We start from the raw sequence: 19,857 nt of genomic DNA on the forward strand, positions 1-19,857 counted from the left end.
TGCCCATCAATGATGCCCATCAGTGCCACTCATCAATGCCCATCAGTGCCAACCATCAATAACCCTTCAGTACCACCTATCCATGCCGCTTATCAGTGCCATCCATCAATGCTCATCAGTGTCACATATCAGTGCCCATAAGTGCCCATAAGTGCGGGATTAGTGCCACCTCATCAATGCCCATAAGTCTCACCTCATCAGTCCCACCCCATCAATGCCCACCAGTTCAGCCCATCAGTGCCGCCTCATCAGCACACATCAGTGAAGGAGAAAAATCATTTAGTTACAAAATTTACTGACAGAAAAAAAGTACAAAACGTTTTGTCTTTTTTTGTAAAAAATAAAAAAACACAGCAGTGATTAAATACCACCAAAAGAAAGCTCTATTTGTGTAAAGAAAATGATAAAAAAAAAATGTGTTTGGGTACAGCGTAGCACGACCGCGCAATTGACATTCAAAGTGTGACAGTGTTAAAAGCTGAACAATGGCTTGGGTAGTAAGGGGGTGTAAGTGCCTGGTAGGCAAGTGGTTGATGTTGTTGGTACTTTCACTTTGAAAATATTTTTCAGCACACTGTGCTCGAAAGGTTGCGTTACCCTACTCTAGTGAGAGCTCTACACTTAAGTTTCCAGGTTTGCCCACTTATCATAATATTTCCGAGAGGCAGTTTTTTTTTCCAGTTCTGAGCAAATTAAACTTCTACTGGCGCAGCAGGGGTGACTCCTTGAGGGAGGCTGCCAGGAACCAGTTGTGGATGGAGTTAGTTTCTAACTTATCTACTATTTTCTATAGTAAGATGTTGTAATAGTACTTTCTTTGCATGATAATTTCTCCTGGAAATTGACACATATAAGTCTTGGATGGTAGATAATGGAATCTGATACCACTCTTCACGCAAAAACCCAGGTCACAATCCTATGCAATGTTTTGTCTTTTTCAGCCTGTTGACACTGACGACCACGATTATCCCGATCAGCTGACATTTTCCTGGAAACTGTCATAATCTTTGATACTCTACCTCGCAACACCACAAATGAATTTGCAATTTCAGACCCAGAGGAACCAGCTAAGTGGGCACCAACAATTTCCCTTTTATGAAACTCGGTAAGCTCCGACATGACTCCGTATTACTAGCAGCGCACACAGTGAATGACGAAAGTGAGACTTCCCACCTGTTAGGTATCTCGTTGCAGAGCGGAAGCAAAAGAATGTTACATCACTTGTGTCAGACCCCTATATATATTTTTAATAATTTTTTGGAGTTTGGGTTAGAAGCTCTTCTTGCGCTTTTATGACGGTGTTGGTCTCCACTAGATAAACAAGAATGCTGCATGTGTCTCCATTGAAGCGATCGTCTGTCCCCATTACCACTGTCAGACTGGGAGGAAGAAAAATATATTCCAAATTGGGACACTAATTTCAGTATGGCATTTTAAAATGTTAGAAAGGAAGTACATTGAGGGCAAAACCTGCCCTTTAAGAAGCTGGTCTAGGAGAATTAACTGGCTTAATGTCTGTTGCTAGGAGATTGACAATTTACCCAAAGAACAAATTTCCAAAAAATGAAATAAGGCAACCAGTATTCCTGCGCTGGTGTCAATATTTATACAGCTGACTAGACTGACTATATTTGATGACATGTATAAAAACGATTCTACAGATAACTGCAGAAGATCTAGTATCTTATTAAAAAAGCAATCAATCAGACATTTTTACTTTTCCAGCTTTGTCTGAAAATTTTATTGGAAGTTACAATTTGATTTATATGAATGATATTGCCTTTTCCCCAAATACAGAGTATATGTAAATCAGAGGACTGTTGCACCTGAATAACCAACTTGAAAACAATGTTTTTCTTTTTTATTACAAGAAATTTACTTAAATTGGTATTTAAACCAAAAGCAAACATTATATTGCAGCTTACCAGTTCTTAGATGTGGTGGCTGCATTAGTTTCCCTTTTTTTTAGGCTTTCTGTCCTTTATTTTCTTCTGGTCATCCAGCCTCTAAGTCTGTTATTTTTTTTTTGTAACAGTTATGCCACGTACACACACGACGGGACTTTCTGGCAGAAAAGGTCCGAAGGGCTTTCGACCAAACGGACTTGCCCACACACGAACGGAGCAAAGTCCATTTGTTTTAAATGTGATGACGAACGACGGGATTAGAAAAGGAGGTTCAGTAGCCAATAGCTGCCCTAGCGTCATATTTGGTCTGTCGGACCAGCATACAGACGAACGGTTTTCCCGATAGAAATTGATTCCGTTGGACAGATTTGAAACATGTTTTATTTCTAGGTCTGTCTGAATTTTTGAAGAAATAAAAAGTCAGATGAAGCCCACACACGATCGTAATATCCGAAGGAATGATTCCATCGGACCTTTTCTGATGGAAAGTCCAGTTGTGTGTACGTGGCATCACAGAGATGAGACAAATTATAGGCCCGTCTAGGCCCTGAGGAAACTGGTTCTCCCCTGAAACGCGCCAGCCATTTTTTTTGGGGTAATTTTCGATCTACTTGACATCAGGTCCAGGCTTGTTGATGTTCGGAGAAGTTGAACCTGCTGTATTGATTATGCCTTTTATCAATACTCATTTGTGAGTATTCATTTTGCTATGTGTTCTATTTAAATAAAGCTCTACCAGTGGTAATGCACTAGGTCAGTGCGCCCTCCTTTTCTTTTTTTTTACAGGGGTGCTTCCCAAAAGGAAACAAAAAACTTTTTGCTGTACCTGCTTAGAAAAGTATTAGCTGAAGTTTGGCTTCAATTTGTAAGCATATCTAAATCTGTTAGTACATCTAACACTCCTCTTTCCCCAGACTGACAATGCAGCTGTCTTCTGTGCCCATTCATCCAGAGTGGGGTACTCTAATACAGGAGGTGTGTTAATAGCCAGTCTAAAAAAACAGAAAACAAATGCAGCCATCACATCTATGGATTGGTAAGCTGCAATATATATTACATTTTTGGTTTTTGGCTTAATACCGCTTTAAAAAAACACATTTAAAATAATGGACTTTATTAATTACCATAGCAAAGCCCAAAAAGGACTGTTGCTTTTTTTTTTCTTTTAGAAGCCCCCTTCTTAAATTTATTCAATTGGAATACCTCACATTATTATTTAGACCCCTTTTACACTGGCGGGCCACGTTAGCTTTAAAGCGTCGCTAATTTTAGCGCCGCTTTACCAACGTTTTCAGCCGCTAACAGGGTGCTTTTAGTCAGCGCTAACGGCCGAAGAAAGGGTTGATAGCGCCAAAAAGCATTACTTCAGCAGTGGTGCCCATCCATTTCAATGGGCAGGGGCGGTAGAGGAGCGGTGTATACATCGCTCCTCTACCGCCTCAAAAATGCTGCTTGCAGGACTTTTTCTAACGTCCTGCAAGCGCACCACCCCAGTGTGAAAACACTCAGGCTCTCACACTGGGGCTGCAGGGGAGGCCTTTTTCAGACTTTTTTTTTTTAGCCCAAAAGCGCCTGAAAAACACCCCAGTGTGAAAGGGGTCTTAGGCCCTGTTCACAATTGAGTGATGCCAGCGCACATTACATGCGATGTCTTTGCGGTGCGAAATCAGCCATACAAACAGTATGGATGATATTGCACCGCATTCGGTCCAAACATGCACAGGAACCTTTTTTCTGTTTGGACCAGAATCGGATCACATGTGTGTTCACACATATGTGATCCTATTCATGCCCGAACTGTCAGTTTGCAGTGCGATATGCGACCTGAAATGGGGGTGTCGTTAACATATGACGACACTCCCCAGCAGTTCGCGTATTGCAGTGTGAACTGCCGTGCATGTCCAGTGTGATGCGGGAACCCGCAGCTGATTCACAGGGTTCTCGCATCGCACAAGTGTGAACCGGGCCTGAGGGCCTATTTATACTGCATGGTGTGCATTGACAAGTGGTGGCATTCTGCTTTGCGGTGCATTTTACCTTGTACCTTTCTCCTCACTTTCTGGAATATGCAAAGGGTCTACAGAAGGGCAGAGGAGCCAAACTCATGCTGGCCTGCTGTTTTCCCTGTGTGCTGACATGCATAACCATTTGTTGCATCGTATTGTGTGGGGGGGGGAAATGTAGGACATGCCCTTTTTTCCACCACAAACCAGGGCACATTAGCGCAATGCACCAGCGTGTTTTTTTTTTTTTTTTACAGATTCTTGGGTTGACGTGTGTCAATGCATCTGGTGTAAACAAACCCTTAACCAGGCTATATATACAATTATAAATATGAAATGACAAATGCAAACAGAAGACCTTGAAGTTTACCTTGAGATTTCCCTCAAACAAACTCCACAAAACAATATAAACAATTCTTCTCAAATCAGGCAACCACATGTGGTAGCACTGCCTTGTGATTTTTAACACAGATTTGTGACCATCTTCTATTTACAAATCAAACATGTAGCTAAAATACTATAGATTAAAACAAACCATATATTTAAAATTACCCTCCAGTATAGTTAACCCTAAATTGTTATGGCATGGGTGAAGTGAAAGTTTTTTTCCCCAACTAAAATTACGCATTAATATACTCTTACAATAAGCCAACTGTGCTACATACTCCTACTCTATTCGGTCACTTTAAAGAAGTTGTGGTAATGAGGGTATGGTATGCATTTAGTCTCACTATATCATCTGTTAAAGACCAGACCCTGTGCACCTTTCTCCTGATAGAGCTCATGATACCCATAGTACAACTATTAAGGCCTCATGCACACTGGACATTTTAAAAATGCCAGTAGCGTTAGCTGTAGAAAGCTGTAGAATGAGTTTTGTAGTGTTTTTGCAGTCAATTTTTTCAGCGTTCCTTAGTGTTTGCATTTTCTAGATTTTTTTTTAGCAAAACTATGCTTGCACTAAAACATACCATAAACGCCAAATAGTTGTGTTTTTCCGTGTTTTCAGAATGTTTTTAGAGCTGAAAACTTCTCTTCAAACCCACTAGTTCCATTTTTACTTTTTTCCAGCCAGAAACACCCCTGCCAAAAAATAAAAAGCTTATGTGTGCATGAACACATGTATAACAAGCTGGGGAGTTTACTGGCTGCAGAAAAAAAAAAGAAGAAAAAAACAGCAGCTGAAAAAACATCCAGTGTGCATGAGGCCTAAAGGTGACCTGTTTCAAACTAAAATACCTGCCTGTGGTAATAAATAGGCACCTGGAAGATGAATAGCATAAGGATGAGAGGTTTGCATTAAGAGCATGAAAGGCATTAACATTTTTTTAATTTTTTTTTTACAAATCTCTTACCAGTAACCTAATATAACAGATGAGAATTGGCCATGATGCTAATGACAGGAGAATACTTTGTTTTTTGTTAAAGCCAAGTTCCAAGGGAAAATACACTCCACCTTCCGGCGAATGTTAAAGTGAAACAAAACTCAGCAAAAAAAAAAACACTATAATTGAAAAATGAGGTTCAGAGGTCCCAGCAGATTTTAGCCGTAATGTACTAGAACGCACAGCATATTAACAAATTACTTTGCAAGCAAAACTTCCAGCACTGCAGTGTCAGTGTTCCCATCGATCGTGAGCACCTGTAATTTTATCCTGGTCCTCCTTCTATGTTTGAACACTTGATTCTAAATTCTTGCTAGTCAAGGCCAATAGTCAAGCTATCATCAAAAAAAGGGCAGAGGGAACTCAGCATTTTTTTTTTTTTTTTATGGGGGAATTGTAACAAAGCAAAATGTTTTAAATAAATACTGTATAGTGGGGACAATGTCCTATTTTTATGTCTTTGAGGCAGTGGCGGCCCATCCATTAGGGGTGCACCCCTCCCTAGTCATGCATCTGACCCCCTGATCTACATACAGGGTGCCAGACTATGGATTCCAATTGGGGGGGGGGGGGGGGGTTGAAGCACGTGATTAGAGCCTTTCGCTGTCACCAATGTAAGGATTGTATTGTCAGCAGCACTGACATATAATCAAACTCCTGGCTGCTACAGTTGTGGGTTCTCTTTTTTCCAAGGAAAACTCTGTAACTGCTTAAAAAGTGTTAGCTGCAGTTAGGCTTTAATTTGAACCATGTGACTCTACACTCTTTCCATACTGTGATGCTGCTCAGGGGGTCTCTTTTGCTCCTCTATTGATAAAAAAAACAAATGCAGCCACCAAATCTAACAACTGAAAGCTGCAATAGATTAAATGTTTGTTTTTGGGTTTAGATCAGCTTTATATTATTACTTTGCTGACGGCCAATTTTTCTAGTGTAACTTTGCACAGTAGAATTTCATTTTTTAGTGTAACAAAACAGCTGCCTTGTGCCCGAGCCCCTTCCCTCTTTAATCTGCTCACAAAACTGCCCTGCTGCTGGTCAATTTTATTCTTTAGTTTCTCTGAGATGATGCACTTTGCTTTTCTAATGTAGAAAAACACCTGCCTTGTTTGTGTTTCCCCATTTTTGTCTATTCTAACTGGTCGTATTTATGCAGTGCTCTGGCGATGGCCACGTTTTATCAAACTATGCTATAGCTCTAGCTTTTGGAAAAAATGGGTAGATGGATATGGCAGGGGGTCGTGGTGAACCTGTTAAGGGTGTGCAATGTTTTAAGTTCACAGTGCTTTTACATCCCCCCCAAGGGAGGCAAAAAGTGTTGCAAAGAAGCAGATCTTGAACCGACATTCAGCAACAATGGGCCTAATTATCCCAAGCACACGAAGAGGAAGTAAACTATTGTTAAAAAAAACAAAAACAAAAAAAAAAAAAGACAACATGCAAGACAAAAGCATCAATGGCTTCCCCTACCCCACTGTGTAAAATTCAAAATGCTAACCATAACATACAAAGCCATCAACAACATCGCCCCCATCTACCTCACCAACCTCATCTGCAGATATCGCCCAAATCGTCTCCTCCGCTCCTCCCAGGACCTCCTGCTTTCTAGCTCCCTTGATACCTCCTCTTATGCTCGCCTTCAAGACTTCTCCAGAGTCTCTCCCATCCTCTGGAACTCCCTGCCCCAGTCTGTCTGATCAGCCCCTAGCCTGCCCACCTTTAGGAGATCCCTGAAAGCTCATTTATTCGGGGAAGCCGGTCCCACACCCACCTAACTGTCCCCGAGCCACCCCCATCAAATCATTCTCTGCAGCTATTACCTATTGTACTACCACCCCCTCCCTTTAGAATGTAAGCTCTATGAGCCGGGCCCTCTTGTACCTTTTGTATTGTACTGTAATTGTGTCGTCCACCCCTATACATTGTAAAGCGCTGCGTAAACTGTTGGCGCTATATAAATCGTGTATAATAATAATAGTATGCATAGCATACTAGCTCATTATGTATTACTTACCTCAGATTGAAGCCCCGGAAGCCGTCCTCGTCTCCCCCTCCAGCCGCAGACGTGGTCCTGGAGATACTTCCGGGTATCGCGGCACCAGCGCTGTGATTGGCCGGAGTCATGGTGATGTTAATGGGAATTATTAATACTATAGCAAAAACTGGGGGGGTTTTTTGGTTATTTTATAGCTTTTTCTTATATTGTGTAAACTGAAAATGTATACAACTGTACCTTTATTTTTCTGAAATTTTAAACATAGTTATTTGATATGACATTTCTTTTTCACAAAACGTAAGCGTATGACTTACTTTCTTTCAGTCTCTGGCGTAGATACTGCACTGTTAAATTCAAAGGAATCCTAAAAGGGCAAGAAAATGGGCATTTAATCAATATAATCACAGAAGTAGGGAACATTTTTAGTAGAAGTAAAAAACAGTAATTACAAGAAAAACAACTATAGGGAAGAAGATGAAAATAATCATTTATTGTACGTACTTCAGTTTGGGAACGCAGCTGTAATGAGGTGGAGCCAGCATCAGATTTCTCCTAAAACAGAACATATGCAAGTCAGTCATGAGACATCAAGAAACGTGGCACATTACGATCAGAAAAAAAACATCATCTTATGAAGATAAAATCGGCATACGTACTGTATATGAATGCAGGAAATCAGAATTGTAAATGATGTTCAAAGGAAAAAACAAAAAACATTGCAGTCTCTCCCTATTTTTCAGATAAAGTGCATATCATAGCTTGTATCAGAACTGATAAATGGGATAGCACTACATTGTAGAAACCATCTGTTTTTAACTGTGTTTAGTTAAGAGATGTTAAAGCTGCCTCCCTGATATGTTGATTCTGTTAGACACAGACACTCCCATGCTTAATAAAGAAGAATAACAGAAGTCGGGGAGCAGCTGAACAGAAACAAGAGGAGGTACAATATCACAGCCCATTTTATAAAGCGCACAACACACAGTATTTATCACAGCCATTTATATAGCACCCACAATTTACAGTCACATCAGTCCCTGCCCCCAAGGAACTTACAATCTAAAGTCTCTATGTCATATGCATACATACATTTACAAGGGCCAATTTGGAAAGCAGCCAAATAAGCTACAAGTATATCTTTGTGTGTGGGAGAAAACCAGATTACCTGGGAAAACCCATGCAAACACAGGAAGGAACATTCAAACTCCATGTAGATAGTGTCCTGACCATGGTTCAATAGTGTCTGGATTTGAATTGGGAATCCCAGTGTTGCAAGACAGACGTCATAACTACTAAGTCACTGAGCTGAAAACTAGCAAAGGTTTGCATGTGGCTGCAATACAAATCAGATTTTCATGAGATTCTTAACCACTTCCAGCCCAGCCTATAGCAAAATGACGACTGGGCGGTGGTTCAGTTATCCTGACTGGGCGTCATATGACGTCCTTCAGGATAACAGCCACCGCGCACCTGTGAGGGCGAGCATAGCGGCGATAGGTGGTGTAGTGTGTCAGTCTGACACATTGCTACATCGATCTTGGTAAAGAGCGAGGCTCTTTACCACGTGATCAGCCGTGCCCAATCATGGCTGATCACGATGTCAACAAGAAAAGCCATTGATCGTTTCTTCCTCACTCGCGTCTGACAGAGGCGAGTAGAGGAGAGCCGATCGGCGGCTCTCCTGACAGAGGGGGTCTGCGCTGATTGTTTATCAGAGCAGACCCCCCTCAGATGCCCACACTAGACCGCCAGGGAAGGGGGCAACATGTGTATGGCCAGGTATGTAACCCATGGCCATCCACATGTGCAAATTATGCCCACAAATGGGCACTGACTGACACCATTATATAACATGTGATGCCCAGCAATGCCATCCATCAGTGTCATTGGTACCACCAATCAGTGTCCATCTGTGCCACCTATCAGTGCTCATCAGTGCCACCCATAAGTACCCACCAGTGCCATCCATAAGTACCCATCAGTGCCCCCTACGAATGCCCATCAGTGCCACCTATCAGTGCCCGCTCATTGGTGCCACCTCATCAGTGCCCGTCATTGAAGAAGAAAACATACTTATTTACAAAAAATGTTAACAGAAACAAAAAAACTTTCGGTCTTTTTTTATTTGTTGCGCAAAAAATACAAACCGCAGAGGTGATCAAATACCACCAAAACAAATCTCTATTTGTGGGAACATAAGGATAAAAAAAATGTGTTTGGGTACAGTGTAGCATGACCGCGCAGTTGTCATTCAAATTGGTACAGCGCTGAAAGCTGAAAATTGGCCTGGGCAGGAAGGTGTCTAAGTGCCTGGTATTGAAGTGGTTAAACTTGCACCATTCCAGGTATATGTAGCATGACAGAATGGTGCCTGCTTGGATAAATGGAGCTCATTCTAAAAATGTTTTTTTAACAGGTAGACTGACCACAAATATTAGGGGTTTGTGATTAGCTGCCTCCCCTATCAGCACCATTGGGAAAATCTGAAAAGGTGACCTAACACTAGACCCCCTCCCCTCCTCATCCTCCTGGTGCCCACTGTACTTGCCTCCCGCAATCCAGAGCTGCCAAGGCTTCCTCAAACTGCTCCAATGATGCAGGGATTTGAATCCCCCACTGCTCTCTCTCCTCTCTGTCCTGCTCTGCCAGCCATCTACCAGGAAATTCTAGAGCACTTCATGCTCCCCTCTGCTGACCAGCTTTATGGAGATGCCAATTTCATTTTCCAGCAGGACTTGGCACCTGCCCACACTGCCAAAAGTACCAATACCTGGTTTAATGATCATGGTATCACTGTGCTTGATTGGCCAGCAAACTCACCTGACCTAAACCCCATAGAGAATGTGTGGGGTATTGTCAATATTGTCAAGAGGAATATGAGACACACAAGACACAACAATGCAGACAAGCTGAAGGCCACTATCAAAGCAACCTGGGCTTTCATAACACCTCAGCAGTGCCACAGGCTAATCGTCTCCATGCCACGCATTGATGCAGTAATTCATGCAAAAGGAGCCCCGACCAAGAATTGAGTGCATACTATACTGTATATGGACATACTTTTTAGTAAGCCAACATTTCTGTATTAAAAAAACTTTTATTGGTCTTATGTAATATTCAAATTTTCTGATACACTGAATTTTGGGTTTTCACTAGCTGTAATCAACATTAATAGAAAGAAATGGTTAAAATATATCACTATGTGTAATGAATCTATGTATATAATATAGGAGTTGCACTTTTTGAAATGGATTATGGAAATAAATGAACTTTTTGACGATATTCTAATTTTATGTGGTGCACCTGTATATATACAGTATATCATAAAAGTGAGTACACCACTCAAAAAGATGTAATAAAATATTTACAAAAATGTATTTGACAACACTGAAGAAATTACACTTTGCTACAATATAAAGTAGTGAGTGTACATCTTGTATAATAGTGCAAATTTACTGTTTACTAAAATAACTGAACACACATCCATTGATGTCTAAACCGCTGGCAACAAAAGAGAGTACACATCCAAGTGAAAATGTCCAATTAGCCATTGCCAGTGTCATGTGACTTGTTAGTGTTACAAGGTCTCAGGTGTGAATGGGAAGCCGGTGTGTTAAATTTGGTGTCATTGCTCTCGCACTCAGTGCCACTGGAAGTTTCAACATGGCACCTCGTGGCAATGAACCCCCTGAGGATCTGAAAAAAAGAATTGGTGTTCCACTCAAAGATGGCCTAGGCTATAAGAAGATTGCCAAGACCATACAGCGGTTTAATAGGACAGGTTCCACTCAGAACAGGCTTCGCCATGGTCTACCAAAGATGCTGAGTGCACATGCTCAGCATCATATCCAGAGGTTCTCTTTGGGAAATAGACGTATGAGTGCTGCCAGCATTGCTGCATAGGTTGAAGGGTCAGCCTGTCAGTGCTCAGACCATACGCCGCATGCTGCATCAAATTGGTCTACATGGCTGTCGGCCCAGAAGGAAGCCTTTGCTATTGTAACACTTTCTACAATGTAAATTAGGGAGTGTACAACTTGTATAACAGTGAAAATTTGCTGTCGCCTCAGAATAACACACAGCCATCGATGTGTATACCGCTGGCAACAAAAGTGAGTACACCCCTAACTGAAAATGTCCAAATTGGGCCCAAAGTGTCAATATTTTGTGTGGCCATAATTATTTTCCAGCACTTCCTTAACCCTCTTGGGCATGGAGTTCCCCAGAGCTTCACAGGTTGCCATCAGAGTCTTCTTCCACTCCTCCATGACGACATCACGGAGTTGGTGGATGTTAGAGACCTTGCGCTCCTCCACCTTCCATTTGAGGATGCCCCACAGATGTTCAATAGGGTTTAGGTGTGGAGACATGCAATGCAGTGGTCTTGGAGGTGTGTTTGGGGTCGTTGTGTTGGAATACTGCCCTGCGGCTCAGTCTCCGAAGGGAGGGGATCATGCTCTGCTTCAGTATGTCACAGTACAAGTTGACATTCATGGTTCCGTCAATGAACTGTAGTGCCTAAGTGCACTCATGCAGCCCCAGACCATGACACTCCCACCACCATGCTTGACTGTAGGCAAGACACACTTGTCTTTGTACTCCTCACCCGGTTGCCGCCAAACATGCGTAACACCATCTGAATCAAATAAGTTTATCTTGGTCTCATCAGATCACAAGACATGGTTCCAGTAATCCATGTCCTTAGTCTGCTTGTCTTTAGCAAACTGTTTGTGGGCTTTCTTGTGCATTATCTTTAGAAGAGGCTTCCTTCTGGGATGACAGTCATGCAGACCAATTTGATGCAGTGTGCGGCGTGTGGTCTGAGCACTGACGGGCTGACCCCCCCCCCCCTCCTTCAACCTCTACAGAAATGTTGGCAGCACTTATACATCTATTTCCAAAAGACAACCTCTGGAGTGGACGCCGAGCATGTTCACTCAACTGGTTGATTATGGCGAGGCCAGTTCTGAGTGGAATCGGTCCTATCCTGTGGTTAATCACTGCATGGTCTTGGCCCCCGTGATGCAGTTTCAAAGCGCCAAAGCGCGGATGTGAATTCCCGGGAAGGCCGTCATATGACGGCCTCCCCTGTGTACACTCCCTGCGTGTGCCCTGCAGGGCGCGTGCGGAGCGCGCTGTGATCACCAAGTCACTGAGACTCAGGTGATCACCGGCCCCTTACCATGTGATCAGCTGTCAGCCAATGACAGCTGATCACATGATCAAAACAAAAGCTTTTTTTTTATCCTCACACTGACAGTCACCTTAAAGGGACATTGGTCCTGAAACGGAAGAGGCAATTATGCCTCTTAATTGCACCTTGAAAGTGCCCACAAGTACAACCTATATGTGCCCACAAATGCCACCTATCAATGACCACAAGTGCCACCTATCAATGCTCACCAGTGGTGCAATTAGTGCCACATAGAAGTGCTGCCCATCAGTGTAACCGAGCAGTGCCCACTGCCACCCATCGGTGTCCATCACTGCCGCCTCATCAGCGTACATCAATGACTGACAAAAATTACCCATTTTAAAATTCTATAACAACAATTTTTATTTTTTTTCAAAATTTGGTCTTTTCACATTTTTTTTAACAAAAAAAATAAAAATAAAAAAATCGCACAGGTGATCAAATACCACCAAAAGAAAGCTCTATTTGGGGAAAAAAATTATAAATATTTCACTTGGGTACAGTGTTGTATGACCGTGCAATTGTCATTCAACGTGCGTCAGTGCTGAAAGCTGAAAATTGCTCTGGATAGGAGGGGGATTTAAGTGCCCAGTAAGCACTTAAGTTTGCAAAATAATAGTCTAAATTGTTATTTAAGTATGCATATACTTGGGAATGCTGGACCTGTAGATAAGGGTAAAGTGCAATATATGGATAAAGTTGAAAATAATGCTGAAAAGGCTCCCTTTTTCTTCTATTCTGGGAATGTTCTCTCTTTTGTTTTAAAGCGGAGTTCCACCCAAAAGTGGAACTTCTGCTCATTTGTCTCCTCTTCCAGTGCCACAATTGGCACCTTTCGGGGGGGGGGGGGGGTATACTTGTCTATGACTGTGACATCACCGCGGGGCTCCCTCTCCTCTCCCTGTTGCCGGGCCAGTAGGAGATAGCAGCAGGGCCTCGCGCATGCACAGTAGGGTTCCCGGCGTGAAGCCGTAAGGCTACACTGCCAGGTACCCTTAGATGCAATGATGGCGGCAGCACCCGACAGCTGATGGAAACATCAGCTGCGGTGCCAACATTGCTGGACTCCAGGACAGGTAAGTGTCCCATTGTTAAAAACCAGCAGCTGCAGTATGTAGCTGCTGTTTTTTTTGTTTTTTTTTGGGGGGGCAGAACACTGCTTTAAGTATAGAAAGATATTGTGGGATAGATTAAAAAAAAATAAGATAACATTTTGGTAGCTAGGGAAAAACAAACTGTGTATGTTAAATGTTGGGTTAAATGTGGATGCGAGAAGATGTATAATAAAACAATTTTTGAATAAAGATTACATGATTTAAAAAAAATATTTTATATATATATATATATATATATATATATATATATATATATATATATATATATATATATATATATATATATATATATATATATATATATATATATATATATATATATATATATATATACACACATACATACATATATATTTTTTTTAAATAATGAATACTTTACATCAACGCTATAACTACAATAGTTTTCTTTTTACCAACAGTCATCTACAAAAATGTAATACTTATATAAATGGTAAAATTAAAGCAGTTGCTCCCTAACATACTGTGTGCCAGTGCAAATGCAGATTTAATGTAGAACACACAGGGAACACAAAAAAAATAAATAAATAAATAAATAAACACACACACACACACACAGAAAATAGACCCATATGCAATATAAAATACATTATTCACTTTTCTATTACATTCACAAATGGGACACTATAATACACAAACAGCCGCATTATCTAATGAACATCAGCATTTACAGACAGTGAATAAAGTCAAAAAACTGTTTCTTGAAATGGCAACACCATGAACATACCAGACAAATTCTGACATGCAAGTCAGTAACAAATACAAATTGGCTTTTTACCTTTATATAACATAAAAAAAAAAAAGATATGACTAACACAAATATCCTTTACAGAGAAAAAAAATGTAAACAAAATGCCACAAAAGGTCATAGACATGTTAGATTATAAATGCTTTCTGCAGCTTTTTTCAGATTTCCAGAAGTAATAGCAGTTTATGGGACTATTTCAAATACTGTTTTAACAACCCTCATCATTTTTACATTTTTAAAAGCTCTCCCTTCATGTTTCGGCAGATCTCTAGAAAGATATATTTTTGTTATTGTGTGCAACTCATATTCGCATGCAATACACAAGTAGTAATGTCTCCTGGCCTACAGCTTTTCAGTATTGTCTGTTGTAACACTATATGCTTACAAATAAGCAAAGCCCATTTGTATCTTCAATCTTTCAAGAAACATGCTACCTCTGGGTGTACAATGTACAATAGAAAAGATAGAAACCAAATGATCGGTATCATCTCACAAATTAAATGCAAAAACCACTTCAGATTACAGATGGCTAAATGAGGTACAGGATAGAAAATGGCAAGAAAAGAATAATGGGACTGATTCTACTAACTACCCAGTTTCTAGGAGTACCCCCAAAAGACAATAGGACAGTAAGAATGCTACATACCATGAATTCGCCCCTCCTTTCCATTTGTCTTGAAGATGATCTCTGGGTCTACTTAGTTTGTACAACAGAGAGCTTTGGGGTATTCTGGAAACACATGGCTAGCCCTGCCATGTGTGAGCTGTGCATGTTTTTTTTATTTGTAACCCAAGCATATCCAGATGCATCCTGCCTTACAAAATCCTGACCCTCTCTGAACTTTTCTTCTACCTTCCTCAGCAGTACTCATAAAAATGGATGTGACAGGCTTTTGTGAGTCTACAGGATGGGAACTTACAGTTAGAAGACATTAATCAACGTGGTACTCACAAACAAGAGGTAACTAAAAACATCTGAAGCCAGAATAGCCCTACATACCATAGACAGGCTATTTAATGTTGTTTTGTTTATGCAAATCTTTCATATCTATTATATGTGCATTACTAAAGATAGAAATATTTTTATTGCAATATAACAGACAGGAAACAATTTGCTGCTATTGAAGCCATTAAAGCCACGCTATGAACCATAGGTAAATTGCTCAGGAATCACACTGCATTGCTGTTCAATTCACAAGCGATTCAGTGCAGTCCGATTCAAGGCCATTCATTTTGGATGGGCTCAAACTGCACCACATTGCACCAAAGCCATACAGGCAGCACATTTAAAAACGCACTGCAACCAGATCGCATGGTACATTTTGAATCATGTGATCCGGGGCAGCCAAAACCACTGCATTTGTGACCTACTTTTGGGGTGTCGTTAATATTGCACTGACATCCGCTGCAGATCGCAAGGGTAATACAATTCAAATGCAATCCGTGTGAGTTTCCCGCACCACATTAATGTGATACCTACGTCAAGCTAAAGAAATAAAATCCAAACTGAACTACGGTGAGTGCGCGCGAATATTTTGCTTTAAAGGGTAACTCCACTTGGAAAAAAATATAGCATATACAATGCTATACCAGCCATGCTGTAATGTAAGGTTATTTAAAAAAAAAAAAATCACCTTTCCTTTTCAATCTGCAACCACTGGAATTTTCTGTAAAATGCAACACAATATGGCAGCCTAGATGTGTTCTATACACTGTCGGTGTACAGAACCTTCCCAGAAATGTACTTTCCTGCTTGTGTGAGAGGCTCACTGAATTTTCACAAAAAAAAAAAAAATAGGTACCTCCTGCAATAGGAATTTCAGTTTTGGTGAGACGCTCACCAGGGGTTAAATACTTCCGATAAGGAAAGCTGCATCCCTATTAGAACACTTTAATTTAAAGAATTAACCAGATTCATTTATTAAAATTCATAGGAAAAAAATACTAATTCCCAAATTACAATATATCTCATTGATGTAATAATGCCATGAAAAACATCCCGGGCTTCAGTGTTTCTGGAAGTCTTTACTGTCCTTTTTCTGTCTCCGGATAATTCACAATTCTATCAACGCACAGCAGCTCAGAGCTTCTGCAGAATGATTGTTAGAGGAACAGAGCGCTGACTTGATAAGACAAACTTGACTAGAATACAAGATTTACTCTACATGTGGAAGCATTTAATCAGCCAAGCTTCAATTATTTCTTATCAAGGAAATAAGCATTTCCTTCAGCTCTCAAGGCTCTTTAAACCTTAGTGTATAGATAAACTGCCAATCAGAAAGAACATGTTGGGGGTCAAAAGCATTGGCAAGGATTGTGCAGATTAGAAGACCATATATGCTGCTATGATGATCACAAACATTATACATGATGGAAAAGATCCCACATCATACAAGTATAGTCTTCAAAGAGAATTAAAGGCAACAAGTCAAATAAATCAGAAGACTACTAATGGTATTTTATAAATATATTTCAAAAAATGTTTTTTTATAGAACAGAATGGGACTCCAATTGTGTCTCGGAGGAGTATGGAAAAACCCCCAAAAAATAAAAAAATAAAACTGATTTATACAAAAGTAAACAGCTTTTTATTAAACTAAAAGACAAAGTTTAAAATACATTGCAGTCTTTAGTGATTCAAATTTTGAAATCGGGGATGTGCTGGTTCCCAACAGGTTTATACAAAGAGTGGCCTACTCATTTCGCGGTTCAAACCGCTTCGTCAGGGCCTTGAGAATAGCACAGATGAAAAGCGACATAAATTCTACAAAGAAAACATTAATATATCATACATCATATGATTAATGTAAATATGTAATGATGCAAATGGCATAGATGTGTTGATTAATGGTCTATACATATATTTTACAGCAAATGAACTAAAAATACTGCAAAAAAAAAAAAACACACAACAGCAGTCATATTAACTGTATATATCCCCTGGTGCGCAGTCATATTTTGCGCCTGGTGTGTCTAAATGTGGAAAAACCACAAGTAAATGGAATTAACTGTCTAGGTAACATCAAATGATGTTAACAAAAAAACAAAGAACAAAAATAAATAAAATAAATAATGGTATTGGGTAAACAATGCAGCTTTCATAAATGGAAAGAATTCACCTTATACTGTATGTATAAAGTGGGATTATTGTAATTCACTGCTGCCAGAGCCCAGAGGGTACTGCACAATCTCAATGGCATTGTACATGCCAAATCCTGTGTTACCCATTTACCTTTCTCACCAATAAAATGTAAATTCAAAAGCAGTTTTGAATCGGATTGTAAAAGATTTGTAAAACCAAAATGAAGACTGATGAAAAAAGACAGTTGCTCCTGAATCAGTACTCTGTATCCGTCTATTTTTAGAAGGCACCTTTTATTACATTGGACTACACCTCCGAAAGTTTATTTTTTTATATTTATTCGGGGGGGGGGGGGGGGTCTGGCACTCACTTGCTTTGTGTATCACAGCCCCTTAAACTAGTGCTTTTAAATAAATAGGCATTTTTGCATCAGAGCACCATTCCTCCCCATACAAGTCAATAGGGATGAAAAAACTTGATAAAGCTTTGAACTACAGTAAATGCAGGATAGAGGGAGCTCAGAAGCGTTCGTGAATAAAGGCAAGCTAAAAGCAATCAAAAGCATTCTGCTTTTGGCCATCTACACAAGCCAGTAAGTGAATAGCATGTCCTGAAACCAGTTGTACAGTTGCATTTTCTCACAGTTTCTACTATGGCTTAATAAAAAAGGGTTATTATAAAGAAACTATATGTATATATAGCATTACAAATTTGTAGTATCAACATGGATATGGTTAAAGCTTAAAATGACTGTAAATGCATAAAACAAAATAAAAAAAATAAAACATATTAACCTGTATTTACCTCCAATGGAATTGCACAGAGCGGCCCCAAACCTCCTCTAGAGGCTCATGTGGGCTCATTCTATAGACACAGACAATGGGACCTGGCCCCACCTCTACTCCCTTGTCACCGACTTTGACAACAACGGGAGCCAATGGATCTCACTGGCTCAGCAAAGCCAGAGAGACCAGAAAGTGTGGGGGAGAGGAGCTGCAGATGGGCACAGCGCTGGATTGAATAAGGGCTTGTAGTAAAAGGGCAGTGGGGGTGGGGATACCAATGCCTAAATAATCTTTTCCTTATTGCATTATGGTAAAACATGGCTTTATAACCACTTTAACTTCAGAATAACATCTAAATTCCAAAATTTTAGGTTGCCCTCAGAACAGTAATCTTCCAGTGTTCCAATGGGGACCTTGGGGCTCAAGAGATTCTCTTAATTTGCAGGGATTTCCTCTCACTTCCTGTGTTGGCTATGGGACAGGAAGTGAAGATAAATCTCCCCAATGGGACACAAATGGCAAAAAAAACAAACACACAACAGGAGTTAAACCCTCACTTTCTTTATCCAAAATGAAAAAAAAAGTTTTGCCTATAGCTTATGAATGGACAGTAAAAGGAAAATCTGTAGACCAATGACCGCATTGTTTCGTCACTGCTCTTTCCTATCAACATGCTCCTTTTTAGCATGAACACTGCAGCACAACTAACTGGTGTCGCTTTTTTTCCTCCTAGTCTGAGCTCTGCAGAACAGTGGACTGCACAAGTCTGATAAGACAAATTCAGGTACACTGCTCGCATTTAAAAATTTATTTAATGACATATTAGGAAATACAGGGCTGAACGTGCCTTTTTTTTTTTACATCTGCCTGAAGTTTCTGCCACCCCGCTGAGAAGCGATCCATCCATTTTAGCCCTGTAATTCCTGAACCACAGTGCCACAACAGTGTGCAATGCACAAGGCTGCAGGGTGGTTGCCATGTGACCCCAGTTAGTAATGGATCCTGTATAGGAGGTATATTTTTTGCCGCAGAATGCACACGACCCTCTCTGGTCACTGTGTTGGGTCAATGGAGGCAGTCGGTAAAAACGTTGGCTCATCCATTTATTTTTACCACCTCCCAACCATAAGTGTAAAGTAGGTCTTAATTACTAGTTTTTGTCGACTAGAACAACAAATCAGACTAATAAGAAAAAACCTCAGGCTCTGCCAGTGTACAGATGAAAACACCAATGTATAAATGCCAAAGTTGAAATCCAGACAAAAACAGGAGTGAAACAAAAAAAACTAAAGCCTAGAGTTTTTTTACCACTTCTCTACTAATAGGTTAAAGATCACCAAGGCAAACCTATTATTCAGTGCAGGAAATGTGCCTGCAGAGGAAATACATCCATACATTTTGGGGAAAGGATATATCCTAAGCCAGCAGCTGCATGACTAGAAACAACATCTTCAAACTAAAAGGACAAGGCTGAGATCCAACAGGGACTTTCCTCATTCGAAGGTTCTGGGCAACATACGCAAGACAGTTCAAAAAGGCCAGGATTTTTCTATAAAAAAAATAAGGCACTTTTTTTCAAATGCTCTATTTACTGATTAGGTCAGGCAGGGTAAATTGTCTATTG

General features: G+C 40.4%; 1 protein-coding gene across 7 annotated transcripts in view; it reads right to left on the bottom strand.

The window, feature by feature from the left end:
- Positions 1-19,857, bottom strand: part of SASH1 (SAM and SH3 domain containing 1) — a 279,554-nt gene that overhangs the window by 158,246 nt on the left and 101,451 nt on the right. For all 7 annotated transcript variants that reach the window (XM_077486691.1, XM_077486692.1, XM_077486690.1 and 4 more), the window contains exons 3-4: positions 7,793-7,843; positions 7,606-7,655 (exon numbers count right to left, since the gene is read on the bottom strand). In XM_077486691.1, the coding sequence (XP_077342817.1) occupies positions 7,606-7,655; positions 7,793-7,843 (101 nt within the window). The remainder of the gene's footprint in view (positions 1-7,605; positions 7,656-7,792; positions 7,844-19,857) is intronic.

The sequence above is a fragment of the Lithobates pipiens genome, unplaced genomic scaffold (genome assembly GCF_037356315.1).
Source record: "Lithobates pipiens isolate NorthernLeopardFrog02 unplaced genomic scaffold, aLitPip1_a1.2 Scaffold_18, whole genome shotgun sequence".
NCBI lineage: Eukaryota > Metazoa > Chordata > Amphibia > Anura > Ranidae > Lithobates > Lithobates pipiens.